We start from the raw sequence: 20,635 nt of genomic DNA on the forward strand, positions 1-20,635 counted from the left end.
GATTTGTGTTTAGTTTGTAGTCACCTAATGTGGATTAGGATGTTTGTGTATTTTCAAAATAAAGCAAAGCCATAATAATTAACTGAGCTGTTAAGGTATTAAAATAATATTTATGGATCCATAATAAGTAAATTAATTGCATGTTTCAAAACTGTACAGCCAATCAGGAGAGTTCCCTGAGGATCTGGCCCTTTGTTTCAACTTAGGACGGGGTTCTCAACCTTTTTCTTTCTGAGCCACGCCCCGAACTTGCTATAAAAACTCAATGGCCCACCTGTGCCACAATAACTGATTTTCTGCATATAAATTCCATGGCCTGTGTTAGGGGGTAGCAAGCAGGGCAGTTGCCTGGGACCTCATGTCACTGGGGCTCCCGCGAAGCTACATTGCTCAGGCTTTGGCTTCAGCCCCGGGTGGTGGGGCTCAGGGCCCTGAGCTTCCGCCCCATGTGGTGGACTTCGGCCTTCTATTCTGGGCCCCAGTAAGTCTAATGCTGGCCCTGATTGGCGGCCCCCCTGAAACCTGCTCGCGGCCTCCCGGGGGCGCCCGGACCCCTGGTTGAGAACCACTGAACTTAGGATGTATTTCTACAATCTTTAGTGCATTTATTCTCACTGATACCCCGGTGAGATAGGTAAGTACTGTTGTCCCCATTTTACAGATGAAACACTGAGGCACAGAGTGACTAAGATCACAAATGAGTCTGTAGAAGAGCAAGGAATTGAACACCGGGTCCGTAATACATAATAAACCGTAATTTACTTTGGGCCATCCTTCCTCTCCATTGTTAGACAATAACATGGAACATATCCTGTTACTAAAATGCATTCACAAAAAAGACCATAATGTCTCCAGTGGAGCAAAGGGAGCCACATTTTTGCATTTGTGCTACTACAGAGTCATTAGAAATGACCAATTCATATGGGTCCCAGATCTCTCTTATAATGAATCCCCTTCTGCCCACCACTATATTTCCTATATCCTATATCTCCCCTTCAAACAAAGCATGTCATTCTTTCCACTTTGTGCTGTGCTCATCACCTGACCTGGGATAGCATGAATGGATGAAAGTTGGTAACTACACATTCTGCTGTGCTGTGAAATACTTGCAGTGGAAATGTCTACTACAGAAATGTACACTATGCCAATGCCACACTGGTAATGCTAGTGATATAACAACTCAGTGGTGGGCAACCTGCGGCCCATCAGGGTAATCCACTGGTGGGCCGCGAGATCATTTGTTTTCACTGACCATCCGCAGGCACGTCCGCCCGCAACTCCCAGTGGCCGCAGTTCACCGTTCCCGGCTAATGGGAGCTGCGGGAAGTGGTGGCCAGCACGTCCCTCCGGCCCGTGATGCTTCCCACAGCTCCCATTGGCTGGGAATGGCGAACTGCGACCATTGGGAGCTGTGGGCGGCCGTGCCTGCGGACTGTCAATGTAAACAAATGGTCTCGTGGCCCACCAGTGGATTACCCTGATGGGCCGCAGGTTGCCTACCACTGTTATAACATCTCCAAAATGGTCCGTCCTGCTCCATTCCCCTGGTAAAATGAGACCGTATCGGGCAGCATGATAGGCAATGGAATCAGTACATCTGCAGCGTAACTGTTCTCAAGCTTTTTGAAGGCATCATGGGAAAGGAGAATTTTAAGGAGGGGTTTGAAGGAGGATAATGTGATAGCTTTGCAGATGTTTATAGAATATACAATCATCTTAGACTGTACATATAGTGCAGTTCGTGTTCAGTGCAGCGATGTGCACTCATATGGAAGTGATATTTAGTGTTCAGTTAGTTAGCTTGTTGTTTGTTTTAAAATGAAATTAGTGATTTTTTTGCGTGGAGGGAAAAGAAGGGCGAAGGAAGCTAATGTACTGGAATTAGTATCAGAGCTCCTCCTTACGGAATGTCAATGAACAAAATTCTCTGCTGGAGTAACTCCATTGACTTCAATAGAATTACACCAGCAGAGAATTTCAGCCTATAAATTAGATTGGTACAGGAAGCACTATGTAAACACATATTGAAGCTTCCCCTTAAAATGTTTTAGATTGCATCTCTCATTCTTTCCCTTTTATACCACAGATCATGTGCTGCAAACTCTGGGATCATTGAGGTTCCATCTTCTCCTGTCTTTTTAATTTCATGGGCTTGTTCTATCTTGCTTTCCTTAAAAGGTAAGGAAAGCAAGATAGAACAAGCCCATGACATTAATTTATGGTAAATCTGTTTACTTAAATGAGAACAGGATTGAGCTGCTTTTCTTTAGTGGGTTTGAGTCTGAGCCCTAATATACCTGAACACGTTTTGTGTGGTTAGCAGTTTGAAAGGTCTTTGTTTTCTGACCAATTAGAACCAATTCTGACCGTCTGTGGTGCATCGGCCTGAAAGCTATATTTCTAGTTGCTTTCATTCAGAGTTTAAAAAAAAACATGAGAAAAATGTAGAGTAAAAGCACCTAAGTCATCTTTGAAAATGGGACTTAAAAACCTAAATGTCATCGAAAGTTAATGGGATTTAGGCTCCTAATTCATTTTTTAAAATGTTACTCTGTGTCAATTATTAATAAGCAGCAATATTTTAATTTGGCTTTTCCTGCTGAAATACAGTCCCACCTGAATCTAGAAAGAGAGATGATCACAGATCTTAATTTAATTGCTTTTTTTTACTAACCAAACATCTGAGGCTGACAGCCATGTACATGAATGCTTCGCAAAATCATTGTTAGAAGCCGGAGCATTATATTTGCATGTGCATTCCGAGGATAATTTAAAAATGACTATGTGTGCTTTTGACTCTATGGTTAGGCCAGAATTTCAGAACTCTGCATGCAATTGCATATTAAAAAATGAACATGCAGTAGTGCAGCAGGGGTCTGATCCAATGTCCTTTTGAGTCAACAGGAAGATTCTCATTGACTTCAATTAGGCTTCTAATGTGCATATCTAAAAACCATAATTGTATGCACAGTCATGGTATTTGGCACACATTTATAAATGCAGAATTCTGTAAATCTGGGCCTTCATTTTTAGTGACCCTTCAGAATATAAGAACAGCTATACTGTCTCAGACCAATAGTCCATCTAGCCTAGTATTTTGTCTTCTGCTAAAGGTCAGTGCCATGTGCTTCAAAGGGAAGGATCAGAACAGGGCAATCATCAAGTGACCCTAACATCCAGTCCCAGCATCTGGCAGTAATGAGTATGAGTGTCTATTCTTCACACTCAGTTGTTATCATAAATAAAGGGTCTCTGCTGCGATCAAATGCAGTAACAGATCAGTCTTAAAACCATTGAACTATAGCAACAGTCAACAAAAGAGTTTAAGCTCTGAACAGGAAGTGCTCTTGTGGCAAGACAGTTTGAAGCTAGTGGTCTAAACACAGCTAATTCTGAGAAGGGAAGTTCTGTGCAGCTTTTAAAAACAGAGTTAACTATAATATTATACAAGATCTTCATATCCCGGTTCTGTGTAAATTTACCTGTTGCATTCCTTTACTTTAGAGAATTTTTAACAGGAGATTTGGCCAAGTCCACTTAGATGAATAACTGGCAACACCGATCCACTTGTAATTGAAGGCATGCAGTTTTTTTATTTGCTTTATTCCAGTCCTTTATGTACAGTCCAGACTTCTTGAGAGGCAGTGTTGTGCATGCAGTGGATAGAGTACCAGTATGGGAGTCAGCTGACCTGCATTCAGTTGCTTGTTCTGCCATTGTATTGCTGTGTGTGACCTATATGGTGCATCGCTGAGCCGCCGTTTCCCTACTTGTAAAATGGGGGGAAATAAAGATTTGCCACTTTTTGCTCAGCACCTTGACATCAGTTGATGAGAAGCTATGTAAATCCTATGTTTTATTAAGAAGCATTCTTGGTAAAAGAATTAAAAATTCTGCGTTCCCTACAGTAGCTATGGTGAGTGGATTCAACCTGGAGTCTTCTACACTGCTGTCAAGCAGAAGAGCTTTTGTTTGGGTCTGTAGCTCAGCCACCATCATGACAATGATAAAATTCTTAGCTGTAGTATATACTGTTAGGCTTTCTATTATACCCACCAACCCCACTCAATCTGCATAATTTATAGCCATGGATAGTATATGGTCCTTAATAATGATGGACTTCAGTTTACAAGCTGTGTTGTTGATGGGCAACTTGGTTGTTGCTGTCAGGACTAACTAAATCCCTGATCCTGCAAAGGGCTCTGTATGAGTGGACCCCCAATGAAGGCAATGGGCCTCCATAGGAGCACAGGTTTCAGAGTAGCAGCCGTGTTAGTCTGTATCCGCAAAAAGAAGAACAGGAGTACTTGTGGCACTTTAGAGACTAACAAATTTATTAGAGCATAAGCTTTCGTGGACTACAGCCCACTTCTTCGGATGCATATAGAATGGAACATATATTGAGGAGATATATATATACACACATACAGAGGAGCACAGGGATTCACCCACACAAGTTTGCCTGGGGGATTTGTGGCCTTAAAATAATTAAAATTAAAATTAAAATATCATTTAATCAGGATAGCCCAATGTAGTGAAGAAAATGATCATAGACAGTTGGGCAAAAAAAATTTGGACGAATAGCTTGTTCATTGAAAAATGGAGTGTGAAACTGAAATCATTTGCAAATTTGTGCTGAGTTTGCTGAGTAGTTTTGTCCGAACCAAAAAGGTCGAAATGTTTTTGTAATATTGAAATGTTTAGTGTCAACCTGAAAAATTTTATTTAGATTTTCGGGTGTATTTTGACAAAAGGAAAGGAGTGGCAATTCATAGACATTCATGAAGACAAGAAATAGTTGTTGGACCAGCAAAAGAGAATGAGTTTGTCTTTACAGCGTGGTAGTTAGGACACCCATCTAGAATATGGGAGGCCCCAGTTCAAATCCATACTCCAATGACTACTTAATTATTGGTACAAAATGCACCATGTTCAAGAGGAGACACTGAGAAACCCCATACCTGAAGATACCATGGCCTTGTGGTTAGGAGACTCTTGCAGTGTGGGAGACCCACGTTCAAATCCCTTTTCCACATCAGGCAGAGGGGGAATTGAACCTGGGTCTCCTACGTGTATTGGGCTAAAGCTCAAAAGGAGGCGGCACCACCACCACCTCCTTGTCTGGCCATTTTGTGAATCCTTTCCTTTGCTTTTGTCAAAATTCCTGATAATCTAAACAGAGGGTTTTGGGTACAAACAAAATGTTTTGTTTTGACATTATCAAAATGTCACAGTTCATTTTGACTGGAACTTTTTTTTTTCAAATTTTCTAAATTTTCATTGAATAGTTTTGAAAAAATGTCATTTTCAGTTTGACCTGAAACAAATTCGAAATTTCCAGAGAACTGAAAAATCCATTATTCAGCCAGCTCCACTACTGACTTCTCCATAGTTGCCCTGTTGTGAAGCCATAAACCACTGAGGAGACCTTCACTGTCATAAAATAGCACCCTAAAATGGTAACATCCTGAGCACCGCCGTCTATCCCCACTTCATTTCTTTGACGCTCATGAAAGCTCATGCAAGTCTCCACTGTACATCGGCCTAGAATAATAAGACCGAGTTCTTTGGTAATAATGGCGAAGCACTCCTAAGAGATACTTAGTTGGGAAATCTGAAGATTAATTTGTAATAAGCACAACTGGACACAATAGAATAAAAATAATGGACAAATACATCCTCACAGCTCTTCACAAGGAGCTAAATAGCTAACTACAGATACTGATGAGAGTAGAAATGGAAAGAAATGGTTTTGCTACGTCCCATCCTGAACCATCCAAATGAAACTGAGAAAAAGTTTGGGGAATCCCATTGTGTTTGCACCTGCCCATATAATGCATACAACTGTTTCAGAATTGCTCATGTGCAAAGCAGAGAAGGGGAAGCTGCGTACTACAAGTTAGATGCAAGTAAGAAACTCTTCTTTTTAGATTATGCACAGAGGGCTTTGTTCTGAGCCAAATTGTCATGTAAAGTCTGGTAAATGGACTTTCTTCAGAGGTTGCGGGGAGGAATACTCACCTTTAACTTGGAATCAGGCCATGAAACAAATGCTCTAAAATTTGAAGTAGCAGAGGCTGCGAGCCACTTCAGGGTATACTGAGCAATGGTTCTGCATAATCCACTGCTCGCAGTCCCCTCTTTTGCCCCCAAACATCCTGTGCTGCCCTGTAACTGAGGGTAGAATTTTAGCGACTGAGTCAGATTCTGCTCTTTGTTATATTGCTGTAAATATGGAGAACATAAGAAAGGCCATACTGAGTCAGACTAATGGTCCATCTAGCCCAGTATCCTATCTTCCAATAGTGGCCAATGCCAGGTGCTTCAGAGGGAATGATCAGAACAGATAATCATCAAGTGATCCATCCCCTGTCGCTCATTCCCAGCTTCTGGCAAACAGAGGTTACAGACACTTCAGAGCATGGTTTTGCACCCCAGCCCATCTTGGCTAATAGCCATTGATGGACCTATACTCCATGAACTTATCCAGTGCTTTTTTGAACCCTGTTATAGTTTTGGCCTTCACAACATCCTCTGCCAAAAAGTTCCACAGGTTGACTGTGTTGTGTGAAGAAATACTTCCTTTTGTTTGTTTTAAACCTGCTAGCTATTAATTTCATTTGGTGACCCTAGTTCTTGTGTTATGAGAAGGAGTAAAAAACACTTCCTTATTTACTTTCTCCACATCAGTCATGATTTTATAGACCTTCATTATATCCCCCCTTTGTCGTATCTTTTTCAAGCTGAGTAGCTCCATTGACTTCACTGGAATCACTCCAGATTCACCCAAGGGTAATGGAGAGCAGAATCTGGTCCACCATGCCAGTTACAGAAAACCAATGGGACAGATCTGTGGATTAACTTGAGGATGTGGAAAAAGTACCCCAGGGTCTTGCAAGTGTGAATTTACAGTTGTTGCCTCATCCTTCCCTCAATGAAGAGGGATTCCCAGTCATGCAGAGGGGCAGTGTGAGCATTTGCAACTAGGTAGAACCTAATAATTAACACAAGGAAATCTAGCCCATCCCTGCAGATCTCATGGTAGCTATCTGGAGAGCCGCTTCTTCACTCTGCTTGCCACATTGGTCCTGACAGCCCAGCTCACTCCCTACCACAGCTGTGCAATGCCCATTTCCCCTGAGAATGGTAAAAGCTATGAAAAGGAAGTTAAATAGCATCAGTAAACCCCATGGGCGGCGGGTGAATGAGCCATTGGGAGAGGCTCTCTGCCTGAGGCCCCGCCCCTCCCCTTCGGCCCAACTCCCCCACCGGAGCACAGAGCACACTCCCCCGAGGCCACCAGCCCCCCCGTGTGCTCCCTGCCCCGGAGCATCGGGCAGGCGGCGCAGCCAGAGCACCCCCATCCCCGTGCACCAAGCGGGTGGCGTGACCGGCGCCCCTACCCCAGCGCCAGGCAGCGCGGTCCCAGTGCACCCAATTCCAGCCCCGGAGCGCTGGGCAGGCAGCACGACGTGCCTCAGTGCCCACAGCCCCAAGTCTTGCAAGCAACAGCCCCCGCCTGCCTATTCAGTCTCTCCACCATGGATGAGCAGGAAGGGAACTGGAAGCAGGCAGGAGGGGACCTAGGGCAGAGCATGGCTTGGGCCATGCCAGGCTGTTTGGGGAGACACAGCATCCACCGGCCTGTGGTACCCGTCACCCATAAGTCCATGAAGATTCTCACTGGACTGCTAATGGGGATGCTACATAAAGTAGCTACTTCCTGGATCCATCCCTCTCTGATCCAACACCCCTTTCTCTTGCCAATCTTACAGTTGTCACATGGAGGGTTTTTTGCGGCTTGTTGGGACTCTTTGTCTGAAAGCCCATCCTGCTCCTTTCCAAGAATTTCAAACCCTTTATGTCCATTTCCCTACTTCTTTGCCTCCTTCCATGCCTTGGAGCAGAGAGGGGCACGGAGCACAGCTGGGTTTGTAGTGTACTTTTTGTGGAGAAAAGGTTAAAAAATTCTAAAACACATTTTTCCTTTAAAAGTCACTGATGAACAAGGATTTAAAATATTGAAGCAGGCCCTCCTAGAGCAAACCCCATATTCCCCAGAAACCTATGCCAATGCCTTTCGTTCAATGACTGCTTGAGCTGATACACGCTATTTGCAGTACAGTCTATGTGCGGGGTGTGGAAGCCAGCAGAAAGTAGGCATCAGCAAAAATGCTGTCTCTTAACCCTTTTATGGACATGCCTTTAATTCTTTATAATGTTTTTTAATTGTTTGTTGATCTGACTAAATCTTTTGTTTTTATTTCTTGTCAGACAGACACAATTGCATGGGAAATGAGAACTCTGTACCCATCTGTACCTGAAGATGCAGAACAAAATGTAGAAAATTTATTTGTTAAAGAGGTAAATATCCAGCATCTGTACTCCTTGATTTTAAATAAGTCCAATCACCCTTTTTATTACGTTTAATTATATGAGTCTAATGGTGATTTCTCTTTTGTTTTAGTCACATTTTTAACCAGTATGATATTTTTTGGTGGCCTGCTTTGCATCTAGAAAACTTGCAATTGTATTGCGCTTGCCTCTCAGATGTCATTGTTTTAATCCTGCATAGCTGATCCTTTTGTATTAGGCACATTTCTTAACATGAGCACTGAACTCTGGAGCTAGCAAAACCTGGGGAGTTTTGTACTTCACAAATATTTATGTCCTTTCAAAAAACATTAGATGTTTTGCAAAACATTTTGGAACTCTTAGCACTAGTGAGATCTTGTTTCATCTTTATTTTGTTTTAAGGCCTATATTGTGGCCCTATCAGCTGGTCACATTAGGAATGAGGAGGAGGGATTCTGCACTATTGGCAGTGGCTGGAGGCATTGCACCTGTATGGTACACATGCAAGCAGAATGCTTCCCAGGTACTTGAATGCAAGCAGGAGCATGGTTGGTCCCAGGCTGCAGAGCAGGAGAGATGCATGATTTCAAACACGGCTGGTGATTTTATGACTCCCCTTTAGCTTGTCTTAGAGAGATTCTGGCTGCCTCTTGCACAGGAGCTCAAGAGGTAGACAGCTCCCTGCAACTTTTCCACTGTGTGCTAAAGAAGGCACAATGTGGCCTGACATTTATATTAGAAATACAGATATATGGGACCAAATTTCAGCCAGCCTCCAAATTACATGCAATGGTTTTACTTACTTACATGCACAAATAACCATAGCCCCTAAAATGTATGCGTGCCTTGCTTTTTGTACCCAGAGGAGGCAGTTACACATCCCAATTTGTCTGTTTTCGTATGCACCATGGCTGCATATATACTTCTGCAGGAAAACTCATTTGCACACAAAAAAGTAGGTAAATAAACTCAGAGGCCAGCCTGAAAATTTGGCTGATAGATTCCCATGCAGCATAACACTTTACAAGCTGACCCTATTTTTCTCTCCATCTGTGTGACTAGAAACTCACTGCCAGCTCAAACTCCTTCTCTCCCTGCCACCTTTCCAATTCTGACAATAGGGCTTGATGAGGCAAGTCATTATTTCCCTTCTTTTCCTTTCAGCAGGGTGGGGTCTGTCTATTCTGTAGTTTGAGGCTCCACAAATTGTAAAGCCAACACTATCCACATTGCCGTGCTCAGAAAACGGAGTCTAAAAATAGAATGCAGTGCACAGTATCTGGGAATTATTACTGCTGAATACTCCAAGGAGGTGCTAATGACAAACTGGCAAAATCCTAAGCCTTCTCTGCAACACTAGAGAGCCAAGAATAAGAGAGAGCAGTAGAATAAGGGGGGAAAAAACAGCACTAGAGACACAGGACTGCAGTGGGAGTGCTGTGCATGGAACAATGGTAGGTTAAAGCCCTTAAACTAAATTTTAAAATAGAAATACATGTGTTCCACTTCATGTTTCAAAGCCAAAAAATATATAAAGTCAATTAGGTCCAAGCAGGAAATAATTACCAATATCCAATCGTCTCCTCACTCCGCCAAGAGCATAACACAAAGGTCTTCTGGAGCCAGGGTATTCTTCTTCTTGGAAATGAAGATAAAAGATGAAGATGTAAATATTCCCTTCCCATTCTACACATAATTTCACTAGATATAGTATTACAAATGAAGGGCCACAGGACAAATTTATGAGTGAGCCCTTTTCTGTCCCAAGCTGGATATAGTCTTAATGGCAATGAGTATCAGAGGGGTAGCCGTGTTGTCTGTATCCACAAAAACAATGAGGAGTCCGGTGGCACCTTAAAGACTAACAGATTTATTTGGGCATAAGCTTTCATGGGTAAAAAACCCCACTTCTTCAGATGCATGGAGTGAAAATTACAGAAGCAGGCATAAATATATTGACACATGAAGAGAAGGGAGTTACCTTACAAGTGGAGAACCAGTGTTTACGAGGCCAATTCAGTCAGGGTGGATGTGATCCACTCCCAATAATTGATGAAGAGGTGTCAATACCAAGAGAGGGAAAATTGCTTTTGTAGTGAACCAGCCACTCCCAATCCCTATTCAAGCCCAAATTAATGGTGTTAAATTTGCAAATGAATTGTAGCTCTGCTCTCTTTGAAGTCTGTTTTTGAAGTTTTTTTGTTGAAGGATGGCTACTTTTAAATCTGTTATGACTCCCCTGCAGCTTGTCTGCCACAGTATAGGTGCTACAAAACGTGACACCAATATTATCTCTAAAAATGATAGCTATCACCTTGTTATATTTTGGGAGGAGTGTTTGTGCTGGAGCTGACCACCTGTCTGATAAGGGAAAGATTGTGGCTGGTTCTGAATCATGTGCAAGGGAGGAAGGAAGATGGTGCAAGTTGGTGAGGAAGTGGGTTGAGCTTCTCCAGCTTATGAGTCTTTGCAATGGGTAGCAGCACTCCCAGTCCTTGTGCACCTTGGGTCTGAATCCTTTGCCCATAGAAACCAGTGGAGAGGCTCCAAGGAACTTCAGGGGACATTGGATCAGGACCCAGAGACTAAGGAGATCTTTTGCCAGTCACACTGAACTCCCCAAAGACAGGAGCTGAGCTCTGGCCTCATCCAGGTCTTACCAAAGTGGATGGTGCACATGTTGCACCTTTTAAATGCCTATAGCAGTAGCTGCTCTACTCTGTACTTCCCCAACGTTCCCAGAAGCATGCTGCCTTCTTCAGCACTAAGGGCCTGATCCAGAGCCTGTTAAAGTCAATGGAAAGACTTCTTCAATGGGCTTTGGTTCAGCCAGAATACCTCCGGCAGCCAGAATACCTCCAGCTCCTGCCAGCTCTTCACCCCAGCACAGCTGTAATATTAAAAGCTATCCTTAATTTCTTCCAAATGCAGTTTTTTGTCCAGTTATTCCTTTATAACTCTGTGACAAACGAGATTCATAAGAGAACTGGAAACTAAGTATTAACAGGACACAGTGGCTGATAACACCTTGCAAGTGACATCTGCAAAATCTAACCAACATATTTGAATAAAGGAATTTTGGGTAAATAAACCACAGGGTATAAAAATACCACTGGATTACAAGCGATACTTCTCCTAAAACAAACATAAAGGGTTCAATTCTCCTTTGTCTTGTACCTTGTGGAATCATTTACCCCTGTCTAGTGAATGTGCAGAAGGCTGCCATGTCAGAATGGCAACATTTTACACTCCGCACAGATGTCACTAATTCTGAAAGGTAACAGAAAATCAAGCTTGTTTTGTAGAGTTGTTGGGTCAAAATAGCTTTCTTCTTCCACCTCAGAAGTGGCTACATTTTAACTATAGCTGTAATTAGCCTTACAATCCATACAAATCCTCTTTAAAGTGCTTTGAGATCCATTCAGATGAAAGGCAGTATATCAAAGTGAAGTAATAATAACTATTATATCCTTAATATTGAAATTTCATGTAGTAGATTTATGTGGTTTATTTCAACATACCTACTGTAGTAAGAATATTCCTTTTAGTCTGGCAATATAGGCTTCCCAATGAGAAAAATGGGGTAATATTCAGTTGTCCTTTAGTACCCAAGTCGTTCACCGTGGAGGATTTCTGTATTCACGGTATTGTACCATATCTCCATAGGACTTGTAAATGTTTTTGGTTATTAAACCAAGAGCTTTATTAATCTTAACACTAAAGAAGTAACAGCTTTACAACTACTCTCTTTGTAATTATTGAAAGGGGTTCTATATCAGTGCAGTCAATTACTCAGGCTATTTTGTCCACTATACACACTGCACACTCATTTCGTTCTTTTAAATTTCAAAGTCAAATTAAAACAGAACCTTAAGTTGGTAAGTGTCACCATCTAAAATAAATCAAAGGCTTTATTATCCATCGTGCTGAAGATTTTTTCAGGTTCAAAAGCTGAGTGTTTTCAATATTTTAAAGAAGTAGTGTATCAGTACACCGCCACCAATGCACTGAGGCTCTCTTACAACCTACATTTGCAGTACTTGGAGAAGTAAACAGTTTATTAAAATGTTGTGAATTAATTGCATATTGTAATTTTTAGGTTTGGTAAAATCTAGGATTCTCAATCACTAATTTTTATTTTATATATGAGCTGTATGAAATTGGAGAGTTGTAAAACTGAGGTCCTCCTGATGGCTTTTGGCCAATAGAGATGGCATCATGCTTTTCATATGAGTAGAGGGAGTAACCTCAGAGGGCTGGCTAAATTTCAAACTAGTTAATGCTAGTAAATTCTGCCTTCCAAAATCCCTGTGTAGTTTCCCTTAAGTATGATGTTCTTTGCTTCCTGTTTTAAAACTCTTTCTTAGGGTTGCCCTTCACTGGTTTAATAGCTGCTGCTTTCCACCTCAGAGGTGGCAGAATTTAAGTGGTGAATGAAGTTACATAATCCTTTATCCATCTAATACGTGTGTAAGGTACTTTAGGGTTCAAAAACTGCTATATCATTCCACGTTGTTGTTGTTGATAATAAACTAATGATTATATAAGTTCCTTCCCCAAGCTTGCAGAGATCTTAAAGAGAATGTAAACTGTGAAAGAAAGGGGAACTCTGGCCATTTTCAAGGGGTTTCTAGGTACTCTTTAGTTCTGCTTCTCTTATTTCATTTTCCTTTTTTCAAAATGTTAATTTGCATTGCAGAGCAAACCTGTAACATGGCTACCCTAAGAAGTGCCCCTTTTGCTGTGGCAGCCATCACACTGTCACCACCAACACAAACACTGGAAAGCTGCAGGTGCTGAGTTTTTGCAGGATGATTTCTCTAGGGGAAAGTCTGGCCAGTGAGGAAAGGGGGTGGGGGGGAAGGCTTCAAAGCCTGCAGGGCTGACAGCGGGTGGATGGAACAAGAGAGCTGATGCAAATGAGTGCCAGCTTTTCCTCATCCCATAATTAATCTCCTCCTCACCCTACTAGGGCAAAACATACCTCTGGAATGACTCTCCATCAAGGTTAGGAGGCAGCTGTATCTGGCCTGAGGGCCACAGCTGTTCCTGCGGAAGGGTTCCATCCTTCTGATCAACAGCACCTTGTGTGTTTCCCTCCATAATTCAATAATTTCCCATCAAAGATGTTGATGAAATCAATACAAATGTTTTGGTATTTTCTGGTGGAAAAATGTTCAGTTGGCAAATGTTCAACCCATTCTGGTTTATAACAGACTGCAATTCTTAACCACAGCAGGCTAGCTAGAGATAAGGAGAAGCCATTGCTCTAAATGTACTTGCCTCTGTGATTTCTCTGAATGTTACTTGAATGTGCTTTTTGTTCCTTTATATTTTAATTTTGATTAGTCTCTTCTTGAAGAAGCACAAGAAACCTTTATATTTAATAAGTTAAAACATTGTGGCCTGCTCTATATATTGTTCATGGCTATTTTTAAACACATCAGTAAAGAGCCTATAATGTTAACAAAAAAAACTCCTGTGTTGAATCCCTTTTACATGAATTGATTGCATCTTTTATGTATTCTAATCAGTAATGGAAGTAGGACAGGAAAAATCAGTCTTTTCTTTAAAGGATTCAGTTTCTTTTTGTGTCTCAAATAGACAGTGTATGAAGTATGAATTAGCGGTCTACACTTATTCTGATCCAATTCAGTGAATGATCTTTTTCACTGGCTCATGTAATACAGTATATACATTGCTCCTATGCAAATATTTACTTACTATGTCCCAGATGGTCACCAGACTGACTTAACTAAAGCTTAAACCACAGAAATACAATGGTGAGTTTGTTTCTGTCCACCTGTGAATCTGCAGAAAGGGCTCAATTTTGCTGTCATTGGAGTCCATGGTAAAATTCCCATTGATATCAGTGTGCCATATTCAGGTTTGGGCTGTGATCCTACAAGGTGCTGAGTGTCCTCCATTACCATTTAAAGTCAATGATGGCATTAGTCTGTCTGTTTATCATTTAAGCCATAATATATGATCCTATCTGCCTGTATCATCTGGTCACATTTTCTCCCACTTTTTCGTGCAGCACCGTTGAATTCAGTGGGGTGTAAATCAGAACTGAATTTCGCCCTGTGCATTCAGAATGAATCTATTACTGTAGCGATTTGGATGTCATATGTTGTTATATTTCATTCAGTGTTTATGTGGGAGGGGACAGCTTATGAATTTGTAGCTGTTTCCTTGTAATTTTGTTTCATATACCGTAAAATCAAAAAGAGAATGGGGAAAAAGTTATTTAAAATGATCTTGTCCCTGGCTTGTGGGTTTTTTTGTTTTGTTTTCTTTTTGTTTTTATTTGTGGTCCCATCTGCTAAGAAGTTTTATTATTGACTTCAGTGGGAATTGTTTAGGCCAATGCTGAGCCCTTTTGAAAATACCACCCACAATTTAGAAGATCATCAGACCTCACTCCAGAAGGGTGATATTATTTTCCATATTAATGGCCAAAGCTTGACTGCTCCCCTCCCTGTCCGTGAGTACAGAAGGCTCTACACTTAGTGACACCACTGTAAAGCGAGGACTGGGTGTGGAGAGGTCATGGCGGGAACATTCCTTGGAGTGGGGTTTAGTCTCACTGATCTTTTTTGTCCTTCTGTCTTTTTATTGTCCATTTTCTCCTAATTTCATTCTGTCAAGCTTTTACTCCCTGCATTCTCTGTTCCCCTGCCCCTTTGCTCTCTCTCTTATTCAGTTCTCTCTCATCTCCATCCCTCTGTTTTCCATGAGATCCATTCTCCTCCCTCTCCCCACTCTGAAATGTCCCTCCACCTCATACTGTCTCCTTCCTGTGGTTCCCTTTCATCTCTATGCCCTGCCACTGATGTGCCTCCCTCCCTCTTTCTCTTCTCTCTATGTTTTCTCTTGTCCCACCTAAGGGGGCCGCTGCTGCTGTTGAAGGGGTGTGCACGGAGGGCAAGGTCTAAGTCCCATTATGTCAGCTGCCTGTATTAAGCGATCTCCACTGTGCCGCCACTCCTGCACTTACAGAGTCTGGTGATGCAGATGGCAGCCCTGTTGTTTGTCTTTTTAAGTACTCAGAGGGCACTCCGATACTACAATGATGGGAGTCATAACCTATCAGTATCTGAATAGCATAGGTATCCTCACTATAAATAGGTCCAGTTCTTCTTGCCCCCCAAACAAGAGGACTGTTGGTGCTGGGCTTTATGGGCCCCAAAGGCCAACTCTAGGTGGCTGACCCTGCAAACACTTCTGCTTAACTTTATGCATGTGAGTAGTCCCGTTGAGCTTGACAGATAGATCAGAATAAGGAGAGCAGGACGATAACCAGATAAACAGACATAATTAGAAAGTTCAGTGGGTAAGTTAAACCTGTGCTGAAGTGCTTTGCAGGATCAGGGTCTTAGTTATTAGTACAGCCAAAATCTTTTTTTCTATGATTAAAAAACATAAATGCCATAACTATTTTATCTTCAGATGCTAGTAACTGTAGAAGAGGAAGAATGGTCTTGTGGTCAAGGAGCCAGTAGCATGGGTCCATTAACATACCATTTAACTCTAATAAATTGACTAAGGTACCAAGCTTGCTCATGATGACAGAATAGTGGGGTAATTTTTTTAACATACTATACAATTATTAATCCCTACAGTATGCTTTAGAACCACAATTTCCAGAAGTCTATGATATAATCTGCTCCATTCTCCTTGTTGCAACTTTATAGGCTACCAATAAACATACAGATTTCTTGTTCCTCTCCACCAATATTTTCTTGCCTTGGCAATTTGAATCTTTGTTAAAATGAGTAACATGATAGGTTATAAATTAAATATGACTCAACAATGTAATATTGTTGCAACTAAGGACATCATGCCATACTTACCCACATTAATAATTTTCTATAAAAATGAGCAATACAGTAATTCTGTTCTACTTGACACAGAATAGACCTCAAATACAACTTGCATTCAGCTTTGGGCACCACATTTCAAAAGAGACATGAACATATTAGAGAGTTCAGAAGAGAGTCACAAAATTGACAAAAGGTTTAAAAAATAAGAACTATGAGGGCAAGTTAAGAGAACTGGAGACATTCAGTATGAAAAAATATAACTCAGGTGAGACATAACTGTCCAGAAATACATTATGGGATGTTATAAAGAGGATAAGGATCAGTCCTTGAGGACAGAACAAGAAGTAATGGACCTAAGCTGTAGCAGGGAGAATTTGTTAGGTAGTAGGTTAAGTCTAGTTACTGTGGAAGTTCGGTAATGAAGCATGGTGCAAAGGGAAGACATAATTTATGTCAGTGGAGATATTCAGGGACACAGAAGTACCAATCTATCAACGTGATACAGTAATAATGTAATAAATCCTTCCATGATGCAGGAGGATGAAGTCAGTAATCTACTTTAGGTTGCTTCTGCGCACATGAGTGAATTAAAAAACATCACCTTTGATTTAAATGGGAAATAGTGCTTTAAAACTCTAAGAAATATGAAATTGATTTTCCTTTAAGAATAGCAGTACCAAGCTATTAAACAAAAGAATATATGCTTCTGCTGGAGTTGTTTCTTTGTTCTGGATCCTTTCCTGAGTGTGAATAAGTTGAAATAATCTATTTCTTTCCTTTCTTTTTAGGCTTGTAAATATTACAATTCTCAGTGGCATGTTGTGAACTACAAATATGAAAAGTATTCAGGAGATTTTCGACATTTACCACAGTAAGAACTTCACTAGTTCTCCATTTTCTTCTCCCAGTTTGGTACTGTTTCGCTGAGTCATGTCAATATTTCCACTTTCCCCCATCCTGTACCTGCTCCCTATTTGTTTTACCATAAACATACTGAGCCACATTTAAAAAAAAAAAAAAAAGCAGAGACAAAGATCCCTGAGCAAACACCTTCACATATCTACTAACTGCTTTTAATTTAATTCAAATCAAATGACTACTCTTAAATTATTAATATTTGTATATGCAAAGTACTGATTAGTACAGACAAATCCAGCTTTTTACTGTTATTAAAAAAAACATAAATGTCATAACTATTTTACCTGGGCCTAATTCTCCTGTCAGTTACAGTGCTGTAAAACTGAAGTTACTTCATTGATTACTTAGTTACTCTGGATTTACACCACAGTAAATGAGCTCAAAATGTGGCCCAATACATATAACGAATGTATGTGCACACACACACACACTTTTCATGCTTCCAGTGGTGGTCTACTTTTTCAGTCTTTGGTCATTGTGTGAATAATGAACTTTTCCATGAGATGTAGGTTACAAAATAAATTCACGGTTTCATTATAACCATTCTCATAAAACAAACTGACATTCTGCAGCCATTGGGCATGATTCTCTTCTCATTTACACTGATGGAAATCAGGAGTATTTCTGTTGAGGTCAATGGAGTAAGAACAGTGTAAAAGTCATGTAAAATGAGAGGACAATCATGCTCCTTGACTTCAGGGATAAGAAATGAAAGTCTTTGGGCCAAATTCTTCATCTTCTAGGTATAATACATGTGCAGTTCCCAATACCACGTTTTCCCAACAAGCAGCTTATGCTTTAAATTAGGGATCATTATAGTGAGCAACAAATTAAATTACAGAATACTGAAATGAACATTAACTCCATCTTTCAGAGAATTTGAGGCATTAAAATTGTGGTACTGCATTCTTGTAAAAAAAGATTATAAAAAAAGCAAGAAATAGCAAACAGGAATTGATTCTCTGGACGCTGATTGGATTAAGGATGAGAGGTGGTACAAACTGAATCCATTCTTGTAGCAATGTTAAGATTGTCTCTTACAGTCTTCCTCAGATACTATGCACACGAAGTCATGTACTATAAGCCTTCCTTTGTATCCACAATTCCTCTCTTGTTTATTAATCTTACTATGAACAGAGAGTGTGTTAATCCTAGAGACAAAGGAGAAGAGTGACACTAATTAGAGTTCTTAGATGTAGTTGTGTTTAGGTAACTTTTTACTCTGCGGGACAGCTTTTATGATGGTCTGTCTGCTCAGGAGAGGAAATTGAAAATGCAACATTTTGCAGTCCAAGTTTGCAAGTACTGTTCCTCTTATGAAATGTGCAACATGCTGAACTGTTTCTTATATGCATTATATTATATTTCTTATAATTGTTTGCTGAGTGTCCTCCCTTACCATTTAAATAGTTTCTTATATTTGCATTATTCTACATGAAACTAATTTGTAGTCAGTATGTACATTGTCTTCCATGGAGTTATGTTAGTCTATAGACACTGCTTGCAGCAGTTCTCTATTTTTCGCATCCACTTGGGATGTTATGGGGTCGTCCTGTCTTGTTTCCATATAATGGGTTATTGTCAAAATCAGAACATTTTGCATTCAGCTTTGGGCACCACATTTCAAAAGAGACATGAACATATGGAAACAAGACAGGACGACCCCATAATATCCCAAGTGGATGCGAAAAATAGAGAACTGCTGCAAGCAGTGTCAATAGACTAACATAACTCCATGGAAGACAAGTATAATGACTGGGAGAGATTTCAGTGTACAGTCTTTTGAATCTCTAAAGAAAATTTACATCAGCTCTGTCCAAACATTGCCCGACTGATAGCTCCACTGGCATTTGGACAAGAGAATTAACCTAATTTGCACCGAATGAGGCCAATTGCAGACAGACGTTTTTTTGTTTTTTTTTGTTTTGTTTTTTTTTAGTACAGAGGTACAAACCACAAAACATCATGCCAAACATTGCTCCAACTTGATCTGAACAGCATCTGCTTATATCATGTTAGAGCATCGCATACTGTGACCCTTATAGGCTGCACCTCTATGTTAACAATAAGGGTAGTCTCAAGTTGTCTCACATTTAGCCATCAGCATAGTTTTGAGCGTTTTTCATAGAGCTCCCATCACACTGCACTCTGCATTTATCTTAAGCATTTACACCCAGACCCCCAACCAGCTGCACCTCCATCCCCATCCCAATAAGGCCCACTCCCCCAGCACCTGCCCCCCTCGAGCCCTACACACACAGACTCCCCCCGCTGAGCCCCAAACGCCTTCACCTGGGCCCCCCTGCAGAGTCCCATTTCCCCCACACCTGGAACCCCCCAGCGAGCCCCTGTGTATCCAAATACCCCTCACACCAGACCCCCCCCCCACAAGCCACCCGCAGTGAGATAGCCCCACACAGAACCCGCTCACCTCCACACTTGGATTCTGCCAGGCTGAGCCTGCCTGCTCACACCTGGTGTGCCTGGCATGGAGGGGCGGGACCCCAGGGTGTTTCTGGGGCAGGCCTGGCCCTTGCACTGTGTCAGGGTCGGGTGCAGCCTCACTGCCGAGTCTGTGTCCCGGGGGTGGGGCTGCAGGGTGATCTTCTACCTCAGTACAACTAGTGGCCTGTGTTCCCCACTGCCATGCTGGAGCTTCCACATTTATTTATTGACAAAATTTGCAGCATTTTAAAATATTGTGTGCAGAATTTTAATTTTTTGGCACAGAAATCCCTCAGGAGTATATAATGGGTACTAACACTTCCCTGTCTCTCCTGACGCATCTGAAGATTGCATTCGCCTTTTTTATGGCCCCATCACATTGGTGCCTCTCATTTCTCCTGTGATCGACCAATACACCCAGGTCTTTCTCCTGCTCTGTCACTTCCAATTGATACGTCCCTAGCTTATAGCAAAATTCTTGTTATTAGTCCCTAAGTGCATGATTTTGCACTATTAAATTTCATCCCATTTCTATTACTCCTGTTTTCAAGATCATCCAGATCTTCTTGTATGGTATTTTGGTAATCCTCCTTATTGGCAATACCTCGTAACATTGTGCCATGTGCAAATTTTATTAGCACTGTAGCAACGCAGGACTCACCCCTGCAGCGCCTCCTGCTGGTCGTCCTTGGGAATTAGCTCTTCGACCCAGGAGCGCCCTCTTCAGGCTGGTGATCCACTTGCCGTTGGCCCCCGTGTCCTTCCCAGGACCCCGATGCCCTTATCTCAGGGTTCTGCCTCCTGCAGTACCCCACAGTCTTACTGGGTTTCCCCACCCCCTATCCCGACGTCGCCTCAGTTGTGGCTACTGCCAGTCTCTGTTCCCCCCCCCCGCGCTCTGGGGCGGACTGCAGTCTATCAGCCAATCATCACAGGCATCAAGGGGTTTGAACTGGCTGCCCCTCTGCAAACCCAATACCTAGGAGGCCTAGAACTAGGCCCTGCAGCCTGGGGAGTTTCTGGCCTAGGGCTTCTCAGCTCCTAAGGCCTTTCCCCCGCCCTGCCTCCCTCTAGGTCCCCTGGATGAGTTC

The 20,635-nt window shown here is 41.7% G+C and overlaps 1 protein-coding gene across 15 annotated transcripts in view; it reads left to right on the forward strand.

Moving 5' to 3' along the window:
• Nucleotides 1-20,635, forward strand: part of DOCK10 (dedicator of cytokinesis 10) — a 226,103-nt gene that overhangs the window by 83,801 nt on the left and 121,667 nt on the right. For all 15 annotated transcript variants that reach the window (XM_065558013.1, XM_008165874.4, XM_065558014.1 and 12 more), the window contains exons 3-4: nt 8,275-8,364; nt 16,970-17,052. In XM_065558013.1, coding sequence (XP_065414085.1) covers nt 8,275-8,364; nt 16,970-17,052 — 173 coding nt within the window. The remainder of the gene's footprint in view (nt 1-8,274; nt 8,365-16,969; nt 17,053-20,635) is intronic.

The sequence above is a fragment of the Chrysemys picta genome, chromosome 9, assembly GCF_011386835.1.
Source record: "Chrysemys picta bellii isolate R12L10 chromosome 9, ASM1138683v2, whole genome shotgun sequence".
NCBI classification, from domain to species: domain Eukaryota; kingdom Metazoa; phylum Chordata; order Testudines; family Emydidae; genus Chrysemys; species Chrysemys picta.